This window comes from Corvus hawaiiensis, chromosome 1 (genome assembly GCF_020740725.1).
Source record: "Corvus hawaiiensis isolate bCorHaw1 chromosome 1, bCorHaw1.pri.cur, whole genome shotgun sequence".
Taxonomy (NCBI): Eukaryota; Metazoa; Chordata; class Aves; order Passeriformes; family Corvidae; genus Corvus; species Corvus hawaiiensis.
In genome coordinates this window covers 17,156,909-17,173,980 of record NC_063213.1, presented here as the reverse complement: position 1 = coordinate 17,173,980, position 17,072 = coordinate 17,156,909, and the positions used below count along the sequence as shown (strand labels likewise).

At 40.2% G+C, this 17,072-nt stretch overlaps 1 protein-coding gene across 1 annotated transcript in view; it reads left to right on the top strand.

The window, feature by feature from the left end:
• The window catches only part of GPR158 (G protein-coupled receptor 158), a 193,830-nt gene that overhangs the window by 161,943 nt on the left and 14,815 nt on the right, over nucleotides 1–17,072 (top strand). The window contains exon 7 of the mRNA XM_048294784.1: nucleotides 6,528–6,766. Within this exon, the coding sequence (XP_048150741.1) occupies nucleotides 6,528–6,766 (239 nt within the window). The remainder of the gene's footprint in view (nucleotides 1–6,527; nucleotides 6,767–17,072) is intronic.

The following is a 17,072-nucleotide window of genomic DNA, read 5'->3' as shown; positions in this document are numbered from 1 at the left end:
ATAAATAAGGAGACTTGGTCTGCATCACTTGAAACCTAGCTACGTGACATGGCAAGTCCCCTTGTTGAGACTTTTACCTCTGAGCTCCCCAGTGCCTAATACATCCATCAACACACATTCAGGGTGGGCAAATCCTGTTGAGGAGTGACCATTTCTGATAAGACCTACCTGGATGATATGGTGATATAAACAAAAGCACATCAAAAAGCAACACACACACCAGTAGAAGCTTCACTATCTCCTGCAATGGGAGCTGGCAGGCAGCTGGAACAGATGCAGGCAGCAGGGCAGTGAGCTGGGGAGCAAGGAGGCACTGGGGAAAAGCAAAGCTCAGCTGGTCTGTCAAAAGACTCCAGCTGCAGTTCTTGGAACTAGCTCCAGGCAGAGAAAGCTTTTTGTTCTATGATCCACCAGGAAATTGAGCTTTTCTCAGGTGGGAATTTAGACTTGCAGGTGAAAGGAGAAAATAAAACCTATGCATAGCATGAAAAATGTCAGAATCCTAGGCTACGTTTAAAGAAATAACGTTGTTTGCTCACTCCAGGCTTACCTACAGATTGGCAGACAAAAGCTACTTCAAATCAATAAATTTTCATCAAAGCAAGCAATATTTTTAGACTTTTTCCATGTTATTAAATATGCAGGAAAATATGAGTCCAGTGCTGCTCAGATGGGAGTGAGTGGATCTGATTACAGTGGGAAATCTGTTGTTGTCCTGTTGTCTCCCAATACGCAGAGCCTTTCCTTGAACTGCATGTGATTTTCCTCCCACCTTCCTCAGTCTGTTTAAACTCCTGGAAATTAAGTCAGTGTTGATCCAGAAAGGGAACTTTCATTTAAGCACTGTAGGATTACCTTTATATATGTAGAATTAAAACTAATCTAGGAAACTCTTGTGCGGAGTAGGTTAGCATTAAGTCATGACACGTCTCTTTGCCTACTAGTGGTAGATTTTACCAGGCACTGAGGTAAAATACATCTTCACAGCTTGTTATGCTCGCCCTACATTATAAATTTGTATAGCATTAATTTCCCACAATGGAAAATCACTTTAAAACTCTAGGGAAGATGTGAAGGAAACTGTATTTTCAAAATAACATTTTTGAAAGTAAATATAATTTGTTGCAGAAAGTGCTTCTGCAGCAGAAATGTTGCAGAAAATGTTTTGGAAACAGCACTGTTTCTCTCATTACTCAGTATACAAAGTTATCTGGTTGGGAATTTTTACTGTACCATCAAGATATCCTCACATATTAATATTGCTGTTTATTAAACACAGAGCTCCAGGTAAGGATTTGAAGTCAGGTACACTTCCAGTATGGAGGAAACAATCCTGCAGCACAGTCTGCCTCCCCCTGTTTCCAGTGCTATTGGTACCTATGGTTTACCCTGTAACTATTGAGCAAGCTTATGATACCCTTAGTGGCCTCAGTGTGCAGACCGGCCTTCACAGAATCACAGGGTGGATCAGGTTGGAAGGCACCACTGTGGGTCTGGTCCAACCTCCCTGCTCAAGGAGGGCCATCCTAGAGCACATGGCACAGGATTGCATCCAGATGGTTCTTGGATATCTCCAGTGAGGGAGACTCCACACTCTCTCTGGGCAACATGTTCCGGTGTGTGATCACCTGCACAGTGAAGAAGTGTGGTGGAATTGAGATATTTTGATGGTGGTATGTGGCCAAGTTTGCTGGCTACACACAAGATGGGGGCTCTCAGAAGTATTCATATGCCCCCATAATTGCCAAAACTTCTTTTTCTAGTTGTTGTATGTTTTCTCTGGACAGGACATGATGCATGTGATGCAGGTCTTGCCATGCTGTTGTCATGCTGTTGACATGGCATGCCTCTCAGTCCAGGTTTGCTCAGGTTCAGTGTGGTCAGAAACAATAAAGCAAAATGTCATCCCAAAAGAGTGTTCTCTTCAGTGGTGTGCTTCTAGTTTGTTCTGTGCTGAGGTCTTGAGAAATCACTTGGGAAGTAGATAATGACTAATTTGGACACTTTCAGCTGGGGATTTGTTTAGAAAGCTGTTAATTTCTCTCCCTCAATTGGGATTTATCCTTTCCAGTGAAAGCCAGTAACTGATGGTATAAGTCTATCTAAATATATTTTCTGAGGTCTTGGGCCTTAAATGTTGATACTCTTTATTCAGCCATCTTTCCTGATGTGGAAATTATACCTGCAGTCAGTATCTGTGTGTGTGTCTGTGTGTCAAGTGTGAAGTGTAGGCAATCTTTTGTATTGACATGGTGCCATACATGTCCCACTGGTACCTTTTCACTGTTAGTAGAATCACATCAGTTTACAAACTCAAAGTAACTAGTGGCATGTTCACTGTTAGTCCAGAAAATGTAGATAAGACATCATCCCTGCACTGTAGGAGGGCAGTATACTTCCAAAGAGCTTGACCTGTTGTCTTTCTGATGTAGCTTTTGTATCACAATAAAAATCACCAGTCTGGAACAGAACAGTTTGACAGAATGACTCAGTCGAGCTGCAAAATGACAGATGCTAGAAATAAAAAATAAACTGTGCCAGGTCATTGCTGTCAAAGCAGGATCCTTCACCTGTTGCTTCTTCTGCTTATGCAGTCAGTGGTAGTTTGGGGACCATCATTTTGTTGATATGACATGAAAATTTAATATGGTTTTATTTATTTTCTAAGATTACACATTGCATCTTAGGATATAACTACAGCAGCAGCCACGTGCTTCACTTAATGTTTCCAAGCTGGTGATCCCAGCTGGTCCTGTGAACTAGCATGCTCTGTCCCTCTGCTTCAGATCCACTTGCAGCATTGCCTCCCTTGGCTCTCAGCGTTTGCAACCAAGCCTTCCTTTTTTCCATTTATATGGAGCCAAGCACCCCAAAGAAAATCCTCAGACCATGTAGCTTAATTCTCCCCAGACTTGACGGTGCAGCCAGCAGAGTTGGGCGTTACATGTGGTGATCTCCAGGCAGTTCATTCAGCCTGAACTTCACCTTCTGTTTACTCTGTAAAAAGAATGGCTATTGCATATCAGCTTTAATGCTGCCTGTAGCTGCCTGCGAGTCAAAGCTTTGCTTGAAGGCAGCTGCGTCTTCCAGAAAAGCAGATAAAACACATTGCAGTGTTCTGTCTGATCTGCCTGTAAACAGAGCTGATAACATGTCACTGGAAATGATTGTTTGATGATCCAACAACAGTGCAGGAAAGTGGATTGCATATCCTGAGTGGCTTTAGGTGGGAGCATAGCTAGAAGATGCTGAGGAACAGTTAAGTTTCCTCTTCTGCTTTAGACCAGAGACCATATGTCTCAAACAGACCCCTGAGCTTCTACCAGGGCACTGACTGGCACTACTGGGAATTTTGGATGTAGATAGGACAGGAGGAGGAGTCTGTCCAGTTTGCCTTACTTGATACTCATAATTAAACATTAATTTGCTCGGGAACTTGAGTCTAGAGCTACTTTTATATTCATAAATTAAGTAGCATCTGAGAACATTCCTGGGCACTGGGACTCCATCCTCTGTCCTGCTGAATTGTAATGCTGAGGGTAATAGTATGGATGCTGGTTGTTCTGTGCCAGTTGGCTTCCGTGCCAGGAACAACCCAGGGCATATTTAATTTCCTAGTATCAGTGCAGCCCACCAGCCCCATTTCTTGCCTTCCTGTAAGAATTCTCTCTCATTTGTTCAATAGCTAGTTTGACCCAATATAGAGATATTGAACTGAGTAAAAAAGGGGGGCTTGATCATTGTCTGTCCAGAAATCAGGACAAGGATTTGAATCAAGAACTCCTGTTTTCTGATAGAGGGTACCAGTAATCAAACACTATGTGTTTGCTGAGGCAGTTTGGTCTCATACTGCAACAATTCAACTTTTTTACAGTGAACTTTGATTGTATGAGTGAGAGGTACAGGAAGGATAATGACCCTCCAGTCTGGTGAGAAGGCGTGCCCTTGGGAGAGGAAGTCTTGGGCACTTGTCTCTGCTTTGATACATGTTCAATAATACATAGAAGATGAGAGCAGACCGAGCATGTAAGTCCGTGCTGAGGTGGTGAGCAATTCTTTGGATTCACATTGTGACAGGAGGATGAGGGAGTTGCAACTTGAGAGCTTGTGTTCTGCTTGACTGCTTTTATACCACAACCTCTGAAAATGAGATTTGCACCATTACTAATGTAACCCAACTTCACAGCTTTTCAGAAAAAGAATGTTTGAAAAAAGAAGCATAAATGCTGGCTTACTTGTAAGCCTACGTGTCCAAGGTAGAAATGATTGTGGTGGGGGATGCTTATTTTTGTGAAAAAGAGGAGAAAAAAAGAAATGTGATTTTATCCACATTGGAGGGGGTTTGACTGCTGTACTGCAAAATATTATTTGTTTCACTGTGCTTAGGTAAATAATGTAACAGCAGCCCACAGAAACTCTCCCTTAGAAAGCTGTTAATGAACTAGTACTGGAAAAAAATCTAATGGGTTCTGCCTTATTATGCCCATAAAAGGCTCACATGTTGACTTTCAATAGAATCATCAAGAATTGACTTTGGAGCCAAAATACAAGAAGTTTCTAATAGTTCTCAGCTGGTTTGTGGTATTTCTCTAACAATTAAACATTCATAAGAATGTACGATGAGATTTTTTCTCAAATGACAAACTATAGCTGTGAAATTTTCCAGTTCCTTACAAAAAGAATACATTTTTCTTCCCTTCAGAGAAGCTGACTATTGACCAGCATTCAGAACAGGGAGAAGGGAAGCCTTTGCTTTCTGATTTTTATTGTTTAGAAAATGAGAGTTCACCAGTGCTGCCCGGGAACAGTAGTGCTGTAGCTGAGCAATGCAGAGGGATGTGGCCTGCCTTGCCTTTCTGTCTCTCCTGGCTGAAGTCTTTGGGAGTCTGTTTCCAACATAAGGCACTTAGCATCTGTAAAGCGAGAGCAGAACATCCATCAAACATGGAAAGATCAAAAACTGTGACTCCCTGTGGAGTGACTGTTGGGGGGAAAACAGCTGAATAATGTTGGACATATTCAGATCTCTGACTTCACCTAATGCACACTGGGAAGGCTGTGTTTGTAGTCAAATACTGATTCATTTTTATGGATGCAGAAAAGCTTTTGTGCTTCTGCCTTTAAAGACACTGCTCTATTAGTTGTTTGAGAGGCAACACTAGTTGATTCTGCCTTCTCTCAGACAAATATAAGCATAAATGTTAATCTGAAGTGTGGTTTTGTATTGCTGAAAAGGCAGGCCTGGTTGTAGGCCAATGTCTTGGGAGGTGGTGTGGTGCTTGGTACACTGAAATAACTTAAGAGCTGACAATGGCATTTAAAAACTCAACTTTAGGAAAAAAATAATCAAGATCCTGAAACTTCAGTGATAATTTGTCCCTTCACGGATATCAACATTGGACATGCTCATGCTCAGGAGTCAGGAACCACCATGATTTTGAGAACAAAATCACTGAAACAGCTTACCTCTTCAATTTGAAAGACTCCTCACCCCAGTCTCTAAAACAGCCTTTAAACTTCTGCTCATCTGCTTCTAAAGGTCTGGGTACATAAAAACTTCCGTGATAGCCTTTCCTCAGTGCTCATCCTTGGTAGCTGAACAGGGCCAAGGCAGGAGCACTGCAATGCTCCCAGAAGATGCTTCTGGCAGATCCCATGCTACAGGCAGCACAGAGAGATATTTTGTGCTACATGAAGAATCAAACTACTCCTTCTTCCCAAGGGGATTTCCTCAAAGTTTGGTTGTTCTCATGCTCCCAGGAGGACCTTTTTCTGCATTAGCAGGTGGTGATGGATAGAAAATGCAGGTGATATTTGCTTGAACAGTTCTTGGTGGGAGTAAACTTATCCCAATAATAAGTGCAATTATTTTTAAAGTGAGTGTTACATGTTCAGTAGCTGTTATGTGGTGTAAGTGCTTGACGTGTGTTGTGGCTTTTCTTATGATGGTTCTGTCCTAGCTCAAAAAACATGTTGTTTCCTCTAAACAAATCAAACCCCATTTAATTAGCAAAGTGCCTTCCACAGTGATTTCTATGATGAGTAGGTTATTGTCTCAGCAGCATCAAACTCAGTGGGAAAAATATCTAAGAAGTGTTAATTTGTTCTCTGGAAATAGCAGGATTAGGGGTGAGCATCATTTTTGACAGCATCAAAACAATAAAATCTCACATACATGGTTGCTGTTTTATGGAAATGACCTTTTGTCTTTTAAAGACAGAAGTCTTCCACTGGGAGATGAAATGTACAAAACAGCTTGACAACACAGCCTGTAAATGTGTGTCTCTAACATAAGCATAGCTAATATTTTCTATTATTGCTGTATAACACTCTCTGGGCAGCAATCAGTTCCATTTAAATATGATTAATATGAAAGTAATAATGTTCCAAACTTCACTCTTGTACATACTGTCAGAGGAAAGACTGTTGATTTTTTAAAAATAATCTGATACTGAAATAAAATGAAAGTCTAATTCCTGTGACACTGCTAGTGCTCTTCTTAATTCTGCACTGTTTGAATTTTTCAGGGTTTTGAAGGTATTTCTGTCCCGAACGGCTCAGCGTATTCCATATATGACAGGTGGGAGAGTGATGAGGATGCTGTCTGTTATTCTTCTGGTAGTCTTTTGGTTTCTCATTGGCTGGACTTCTGCAATAACCCAAAATTTGGAGAGAAACATTCCACTCATTGGTCAAGGGCAAACATCTGACCATCTGATCTTCAATATGTGCCTCATAGACCGCTGGGATTACATGATGGCTGTTGGTATGTTAATTTTCTAGCTTATCTTTAATTTCTAAAATAAAGCTTGGTTGCCTTTTAATTTTTCTTCTTTTAGAATATCTTAAAGTTTTGTCAGACTGCCTAATATCATGTGCAAACTTATATGGAAGTAAAATATTGGCATATATGTTTTTTAAATGGGCTGAGAAGTAAAACAAAATATGCTGACACTTCTATGACTTTCAAAGGTTTGTAACTTGGATTGTAGTAACAAAGTGATGGGTGCTCAAGACAGTTCATCTTTGAAGGCAGAAGGAAGAACTAGCTCTTCTACTATTGAAGGTCTTCAATAGTTCTTCTACTATTGAAATGAGAAATTGTGGCTAGTTTAATGAAGGCTTTTTGATTGTACACCACAGAACTGGGCAGAGGTCTTGTGTGATGAGGGAAAGAACTTCCAAGACTGCTCATTCATAACCTTACAGAAATTCAAATCAAAGTACAGGGAATAGGAAATGAACATCAAATGCGCCAGCTTGATGTACTTGTTAGATGTGCATGGAAAAGGCAGGAACTAAAAAATGACACCCTGCAGAAGTCATATAAAGGAGAGAAAAGATTAGTTTTTGTTTCCTTAACTCCATAGCAAACAGTGGGTTCCCCATGCCAGGGTTCAGCTAAATGGTGTAATGTGCTTTCTCCCACGGCCTCACAGCTTCAGTGCTTCCACCTAGAGCCAGTGTTTCTTGTACAGCCCAGGCCAGCCACCCACTGTCTCAAATATATCAGTGTTTTGAAATCGGAAATAAATTCTTACTTTTCTGCCCTTTCCCTGCTTCTCCCATGGACATCCCACTGACAGAGCTCTGCTACTGAGGATTAGGGAGAGGTAATGATGGCTTCTCTGCATGAGAGTGCAGATGAGATGGACAGAAGTGTTTTCTCTGAGCGTAGTGTACAGAAAGTCAGCGTATGACAAAACACTGCTGCCAGATTCACTGATGGCTCCAAGGTGACCCTGTGCTCCATTTTTCTCTCCTTTGTGTAAGATCTCAGAGGCCGTCAGGCACAGGAGTACCCCATCTATCAATGTGCTCACTGGTAAACCACACAGAGAGGAGTAGAAAGGAGCACATTTTGAAATGCATCTCGATTTGGGTCCCTCTGGAGGGTGTACTTTGCAGTAGTGGAATACTAGTGTTGCCAGGGATGTTGTAAAATTAACAAAAAAGAATTAAATGTGAAACACTTGATGATGTCATCTGCACTAACCCATTTTGGATCAAAACTTTGGTGCATTCGACAGTGTAGTTTTATTAATATTTTGATAGTGGAGGTTTTTGCATAATGGCAACAAATGTTTTTAGCCTCTGGATTTTGTAATTCTGGTGGTGTAGTGATTCACAATTCAGATCTTCATACCCAATTATGATCAATTGTCTCTTTTGGCAAGAAATTACATCAGTTGCTGTCTGCACAGTTTTGAAAAAAAGTAAGGATTGGTTTTTTTAAGGTATACTTACATTTTGAAGATTTTTTAATGTTTTTCAAAATACACTCAGGGGTAGTAGAAGCAAAGTGAGCGCTTGAGCCTGAAAAATCAGGCAGAATTTATTTTGTTCAGTCACTTTATCTTCTTACCCACGCTACCTCATAAACAGAATTATGCAAGTCTTCAGTAAACTATGCAGTCATATTAGTGGTACCAGGAGATGTGCACCTACAAGACTGTAGTAATGTGTGGTCTATATATATATTTATATATGTGTATGTGTGTGTGCATGTGTACTTCAAGATTTTTATTGCTAATAGCAGCTTGATGAGCTTACAGTCAATAGGAACTAGTCCCAGAATTAGATACTTCATCTCAGAAGTGTGTCAGAAGTGATGTCCTTAACACAGAACTCCTTTTATTCCTATGGCAGCAGCCTTGCAAGATATAATATGTAATAAATTAATCGATAGATTCTGCTATTTGATTTCAAATGCTAAAATAAAAATGGTGGATGGTAATTTATAAAAGACTTGTTATTTCATTTCATTTAGTCAGGCACAGTATTTTATATAAATCTAGTGAGTGTTTTGCAATATATTCTGTCACTTGTAGCCCTTGCTGGAATGCCCCCCTATTTCACTCGGCTGTCAACACTTCACTGAAATGTGGACAGGGAATTTTCAAGGTCACTGATTAGTGAAGTGAGAATTAACAAGGCTCTGCTAGAAAGTTGTAATGAGATGAATCCTTTATGCTACCAGAGGTTATTGGAATTGGGATTTATGAAGCATTTTCCATACTAATCATACTACTTAGAGTCTATCTCCGGAGACTTTTATTGCAGTGAATGTTTTATATTTACATTTCCATTAAGTTTAAGAGGATGCTCTCTGTGAGAGAAGAGGGACTTAGACACAATGGTTATCACCATTTCTAGCATTGCCTCTGTACTCTGTGATATGCTGATGAGAACAATTAGCATTCAGTAAATCTTATTTTATCTACATAATATAATGTAAGTTAGTGTCTATTTCCTGAGGGTTTGTAAGTTAGTGTGTATTTTCCTTAGGATTGTTTACTTGTGGGTAGCTTATTTGTTACTTCCCTATATTCTTTTATTTCCTTTGTGTTAGTTTCTGCATCCCTTTCAAAGTCGGGGCATCTGTCTCATTGACAAGCCATGGCATGGTTGACAATCTGAGATTGCAGAGAAAGACCTGAGGCCTTGAAAACACTCACCCACAAAGCCTTTTTCCTATGGCCTGAATATATTCTACACCACTACCTGTCACCGTCAGATTGTGACTTAGAAAAAAACTCCAAGTGATAAACTTCTGGTACCTAAGGGCCTGCAGTGTCGCAAATCAAACTATTATTCTTTATCCTGAGGGGAAAACATCCCGTAAGTGTAACAGATATTGGCACAGGATTTAAAAGAGCTTCCCAGAAATTGTGAAAAGAGACAATATAGTAAGTTTAATGAACAAAGCCCCAGGGAGGAGACAAAGGCAGGCAGAGAGATAAACATGCACAAACACAAACAAAAAGCAGAGGTGAAATCTTGACAGGTAGATGTTCCTGACTTCAGCAGGGCCAGTTTTGCCCAGAATAGATAGGGTAAGATTTTTTAAAATCCCTTTTGCCTTCTGTGTGTGTTTTTCAGTTTTTATTTAGACCAGAAGTGAATGACAGGTATTAAGTAAGCACAGGGAGATGTTTTTCCCCTGCATCTGTTTGATTTCTGGCTGGAAGGAGCAGTGCTACTCCACTGCGCTGAGCTGCTGCCATGGGCCACACATCCATAGGTCATGCTTTGGGTCTTGGCATCAGGATTGTTTCAAATATGAAGCTTCCTCATGATTACTGCATGCTCTCAGCCAGGAGAAGGAACAAAGTGAGTATTTTGGACTGTTGCCAGAAGAACTCCCTCCCACTGTTCATTTGTTGATATTTAACATATATAATCTTTGTATCTAAAGAGGGCATGAGGTGTCAGGACAGGCTCTGACAAATTTGGCATTAAGACTGCCTGTACAGTTTTGAGCTAAGGCATTGCAATACATCCTTATGAGGCCCTGTATTAAATTTTCTACAGGCCTTCTGCTGCATTCAATGAATGAGTGATTATTATTTCTTTTTTGTTATCCCCATTTGATGTGGCCCTATGCCATATTTGGGATGTGTTGTTCAGAGCATGCAATGAATAAAGAACTGTTCGTTTCCAAATGGGCTTTTTAAAACATGTTCCTCTTAGCATCAATGTGCAAAGATTAAAGCCAAAATTATCTATTTTTGCTGTCTGTCTTGAGACATCGAGGGACTGGTTTTTCAGAGTACTGTTTATAGCCTCCTCTGTGGAAAGCACAACCAGGAGATGCTTAGAATTCAGCACTGGTGTGGATCTGGCTTCATTTCTCACATTAGATACTTAAAAAATGTATAATGTAAAAGTAGTGATCACTTGAGAAAAGCTTATTCTAAGTGATAAGGCCAGGGCTGTATAAAATGTTTGCAGCAGAAATAGGAAAAGAAGACTGTTTTACAAAGTACCTTCAGCTCTGTCCCTTTTGTGCCCGTAAACCACTCCTCCTGCCACCATGTACACCTCTTTCACAGTCCTTCCACAGTCCGCATCGCCGGCACTGTGTGCGGTTTATGGCACTCATCGCTAGGATAAGGTAAATCTGGAAGAGTATGGGGGACAGCACCAAAGATGGGGAGTGCTGCTGGAACCCCCAGGTTCAGCATTTGAGTTGCATTACCCCCTGTAGTAACATTGCTGTTTCTTGTTACCTGCTACGTGATAAGTGAAATCCTATACCCTTTACTTAGGCATGGTTTCTACAAAATATTTCTGTTCAGGAAACCATGTTAGTGTTGTCTGAGCCACGTGTTTATGTATTGGTGAATGCCATATTTAGTTGCTTCTGCAAGTCACCTGTGGTTTGGGAGAGGCTGGAAGGTGCTCTGGCTTCCTTTTGTCTTTGCACTGCTCTTTTTGGAGTCCTCTAGTGGCACTGCTCCAAATCTTTCCAGCACTTCAAGTACTTTCGACACCATTGGCATTTGCTTGCATCCTCTTTAAGATGTGAGAGAAGAGGCCCCACACTCAGCCAGTTTTTAGCTGATCCTGTTCTCCCTCTTTCATCCACAAGCAAGTGAAGAGGATGATGGGGCACATGGAGACAAGAAGAATGTCCAGCTGACTTTAATAACAACAATGAGCTATGGAAGTCAGGAGGCAGGGCAGCATATCTGAGTAGAGGAATTAAAAAATGCTTGAGTACAAGGGCTAAAAGAAGTGCAGAAATGAGGGGAGCTCCTAGAGACCCGAGCACTGGCATGTGTTTATTGCAGTGAGACTCCTAGGTGTGTTGCTTGCACTTAAGTCAGTGGATATGTCTCCATTGCCAGAAAAAGCTATCTCTAGGGCACCCTGAAGCCATGGGACCCACAGACCGTGGTCAGCATGTCCCTTGAATTACTCTGAGTGGACCTGCAAGGCGGTCTTGCGACGGTGTGGGGGACAGAGTATGCTATGCCTCCCACCAGCCCAAGGGCCCCAGTCACCTTTCTCAGCCTTCACAGCCACAGGCCATGGAAGTTCTGGGAGGCAAAAAAGTCTGAATCTGGCACCGTCAATTCCTTTACCACACATAGGTCTCTTTATTGCTGTGCATAGCTAATTAAAATGATGCTGAGATATGGTGGGAGAGACAGATAAACCTCTGGTAATTTATAATTTGCTAGGAATAACTCTAATAACTCTAAAGACTTGTAATCACAGTTCATTGAAATATATGAAAATCCTTTCAGTTGAAGAAAAAAGCTTCTCCTATGACATGGTGCAACTCTCCAGGTGGGAGATTGGGCACAGCAATGCAGAAAGAGATTGCGTTGGCTGGCAACACAGGAGCAATCGAGGACACAGTTTTTTTCCAGTTTTAAAATGGTGCATGTTCAGCTCCAGCTGGCACCCTGAGTGAATGAATGGATGGAAGAGCTGTGCTTCCAGATCCATAGCTCACTTTATTTCAGTAAACGGGATTTAAAATGTAGTGAGGTGGTCGAGAAATAGATGAGTTGTCGTAGCTGTGTTATGGATGTAAGTACAGTGGAAATCAGTAATTTGAGTTTAAAACCTGGGGAAATAATGGTATAACTGTTGGAATGGTACTATTTTACAAACAGTCTAGAGTTCAGAACACCAAGTGAACGTAGTCAAGTCACAGCTTTAATGTCACCATCTCTGGGGATCAGTGGCCTGGTTTTGGCATATGATGGTGCTTTTTAAACAAGTAAGTGTGGTCAGACATAAAGCTTATAGAGAATCATGAAAATGGGCTTTAATCTTTCAGGGCTGTCTTTGCAAGTAGCTTCTGGACAACAGAGTGCCAGCGAGCACAGGAATGGGTGTCCTGGCTCCAGGGAGCCCACAGCCATCTTCACTGAGATGGCATGAAGAAGAGAATGTAGAGAAAGGCATTTCTGCCAGGGTAGGAGGGCTGAGAAGCAACCAGGAAAGTCTAAAATAATTCACTTTCCTCTCCTGACCATGGCAGGAAGGAAACCCACAGTTTAGGACTTAAGCTCTTTACAAATATGGGTAAATTTATTTCCACCGTCATTGTGCAATGGGGGTGGCATTACCCCCATTTTACACAGGCAGAGCTGAGGCACAGTGAGATTAGGGTTATATGGTCCATTTAATCCGGGTGTCCATATTGCACCGCCTTTGGCTCAGTTACAGAGCTTAGTCAAATGTATTTGTAACATTATGTATGGTCTCACTGGCTACAAATACAGCCCTGCATGCTTATTTTTGTTGCAAATCTCAGCAAAAATGCATATTTGGCACCCAAATAGCAAGAAAAATACTCCTACCTCTGCAAAAAATTATCACCTCTGCAAAGTTTGGATTGAATGGGGACCTGAAGTTGGGGCTTTTTTCATATTCATAGGAGCTTGAGGCACAAGCAGAGTTAGAAGTCAGTTGTGCATGTGTGCTAGACCACCTTTCCCTCTTGCAGTCTTTCCTCTCATTCACTAGACATCTAAATGTCATTTGCAAAAAATTGCAGAGCTTTCTTCATTAAGCAGCCTTGATTTATCCCTGGAAATGCTCTGTCACATGCATTAAATGAGTCTGGTCTCTTAAGACATTATATATTTAGCTGAAGATGATATATGCAAAAGAGAGCAAGTTAGGGCTGCATGTGTGGTATTTTTATTTGAGTGCTGTGCGGCTTTTAGACAACAAAGCTGTAGAAGTAAGGGTGAAGTACTTTGCTGAGGCCTCTGAGAAGAGTTGGTATGAAAGCCATGTTCCAAGGTGCATTTTCACATTTCTTGATTTTTCATGTTTCCTTATATGAGTCTCAACGACTTCTTCAAATCTCTAAAGAGAGGACAGTAACTTTGGTCACTGCTCTCAGTTTGTCATATTTTGCTCTCTAGTTCAGTGCAGTCAGGTGAAGTACAGACATCTGCATAGCAGGAATGAAAGCAGCGATAGATTAACTTGGGGATTTCCTTCTGCTCAGAGCAACACACACCACTGCACATTTAGCAAAACCTAGAAAATATATTAACCCAGATCTTTTGAGGAAGTTTGGTTAAGTCAGTAATAACAACCCTGAGTCCATCCTTTTCTATAAAGCAGATACATACCTCCAACTGTGAACATATATCATTGTCCTTCATTATCAGAACATGCAGAATATAAGCAATGGCCTAAAAAGATCTCAAGTGAGTAGACATGACACACTCTTCGTTGTAACAGGCCTGTGGCATCAGGTGAGTCTGGCCCAGTGTATTGGATGATCAAGCTAAGTGCTCCAAGTTGCTTCATTCTCTAAAAACGTAATCAGCATCATGAAGACACGGAAGAATGCTGCTTTTTAAGCACCAAAGAATATACTAAGCAAGTTGATCAGATAATGCAAAGACCAGATAAAAGGTTCTGTGGATAAGAAGTAGGTAGTGACTAAGAAGAGATATATTTAAAGACTAATTCATTTGTGCACATGGCATATTGAGGTCACTTTACATTTTCATCTCCTACCTTCCATTCGTATTTGCATCCGTTTATGCCTTTAAAGCAACTGTGCCTTTTCGTAACCTCTTATCTAGCAGAGATTTTCTCCCAAAATCTGAACACCTGGTTTGGACAACTATAGAGTAGCTACTGCAAGGTTTTTTCACAGCTTTTATGTTTTATTGTTTTGACTCTGCATTTTCTGTCCAGAGAACAGTTGACGGCTCTCTCTCCTAGGAGTTTCCATAATTTTTCAGAAGGGGAGAAGGTTTTCTTGGTTTTGTGCTGAATATGTAAAATGGGATCATTTATAAGCCTTGTGCTAAATCATACTTACAGGAGCAAGATCATGTGTTTTGAGCCTTGAGTTTGCTCTTGACAGTTATGCAGTATGCTAAGATATTCCTTTAGTGGTCAGAGAGTCACTCTTCTACACCAGACTTTTAGTGAAAAATTATTCAGCAAGCCAAATAGAAATTTCATGTCACATTTCACAGATTTTGATCATTAAAGATATTTGGTCCAAAACAGTTGCTAGTGTCCCGTAAACAAATCTAATCAGATTTGAGTTGTACATTAGAACCTTGCTGCATGGTGGCCAGATGTACTCAATTATCTGTCTATTGTTAGTTAGTTAGTTAGTTAGTTAGTTATATCTTTGTTTTTCTTTGGAGCAATAAATACATTAATATGTCACCTTACTTTATATTGAGAAAGAAAAGAGGCCATTTAGAAAAACAATACAGCAAAATTTTATAACACCTTCAGGTTTTGTTGCAAGTTGCACTAATAGTCTGTAGCTAATCTTCCCCCCTCAAACACAGCTTTTACATGATACATTTATGCTGTCTAATTAGTGGTTTAGATAATAAATTGGTTTTCTATCAGTCTGCTTTGTTTTGCCATTGCTAATGAAATTATTGTAATGTTGGGCTTAGCAAGTAAAGGAACTCTGTTATTTTACCTTACGTTTTAAGAGCTCTTCCCTATTTGTGTTCCATACCAGATGTCACTATAATTATTATCTGCAGACAGGAATGCCAACTCTGTTCTAAATGTAAAGCTTTTCTAAAAGCATTATGCACTGATGGTACAAACTACTGTTATGTTCCAGTATATTAATACTTTGTAATTGCCTCTTGTCTTAAGAACTCCTTGTAACTATGATTGTGAAACTGAAAAATTTTCAAAATTAATCAGATCTGGAGATCAAATGCTACCTACCTTCCTACTTGGCCCAGCTAATTGAAATGTTTGGGTTGTAAAGGTTGGGGTTTTTTTAATGGAAGTATGGCTTTTTCATTTTCATTTGTTCTGTATGCAAAAAAACCAAAAAACAAACAAACAAAAAACCTAATTCTTGTTAATCTTCAAAATTACAGTAATTTTATTTCTTCTTCTAAAAATAAGCAAAATTTGGCCTTCACTCTTTAGTTCAAGTAAGAATACCTTCAGCACATGAAATTTTACCCATACAATGGGTATTTTCATTACTTTGAAAGCCAAACCTTTCCAAACTCTCAGCCTCTGTTAGCACTTGTAACTGATCTTTTCAGTCAGAAAGAGACTTGGGGCTCTTCTTGCTTCAGCTGAGAAAGAGGAAGAAGAACAGACCATGGGTAGTTTTGTGGAGTGTGCCTGTTGCTGCACAATTAGCTCATCTATTCAGTTCTGCTTCTCATGTTGGGGAGCAGGGGAAATTTGGATGAAAGGCAAAATGTGAGGAAATAGGCATTGTCTGGCATGTTAGAGGAGCCCTGCTGAATTGTGTTAGTATGAAGAGTTTCTATGGAAGATAGGACAGTAAGATACAGTGATTTGGCTTTAGCAGCCTAATTCTAACCATTTTCTGCTTTTCAATGACTTCTGAATCATTATGGAGCAATTAATGCAATAAATTACGGTCATTTTGATGCCTTTTCCTTAAAATCAAGAGTCATGCATGATTAGAAGGGGAAAAGGGATTTTACCTTGGTATTTATTTTAAGGATCCTTGGGTGCACACATCCAGGTCATATGCATGGAAATGCACCCCGCCGAGTCTCTCCCCAATGATCGGGTATAACATTATAGGTTTTACTAATTAGCATATCTATCAAAGATTCCCCAATGAGAGGCTCAAGTGAGCCCCCCTCCCCAAGGAACCTTCCCTTGGATGGTTCTATCTTAGTTTGCAGAATGTGTTCTGGAGAGGACCTTGGGGTCTGGGGCACACTGATCCCTAGCTACAAAGCTTCTAAAATGTTTAGTCTCTTAGCTTGACAAACAAGTCCAAGAATGTAGGCAAAAAGCACTAAGAATACAGAAGTTGTAAAAAGGTATAACAGGGGTATAAAAGAAAAGGCAAAAAATCTTCATGGCATCAATTTGAAGAGCAATACGTTTCAGTGCCGTGATTCTGCATATGTGAGGCAATGACCTAAAGAAAAAACCCAAACTGCTAACATTTGTAAAAAAACATTTATTCTTATTTCGTTGAAGCCAAATTTGTATTCCACTTGTTCAGGAAAGATGTCAGGATCAAAATGCCTGAGTAAGTCATTCTGTGCAGGAGGTTTTAAGAAACCAGAATGATAGACTTCATTTACAGAATAGCTAATTTTCTAGGAATTAAATGGAAGTAGCATCCAGTTTGCCCAAGTGTATAGGGAATTTGGGAAAAACATACCTGCATGTGTGGTTTTGTTGAGCTCAAAACCAGACTGGGACATATAGTATCAGAAGATTCATACCAAGCTTTTTTTCCTTTTGACGCTCAGTAAGGCCTCAAATCATACTATTACTTAGTCAAAAGATCAAAAACTTTATTATTGTTA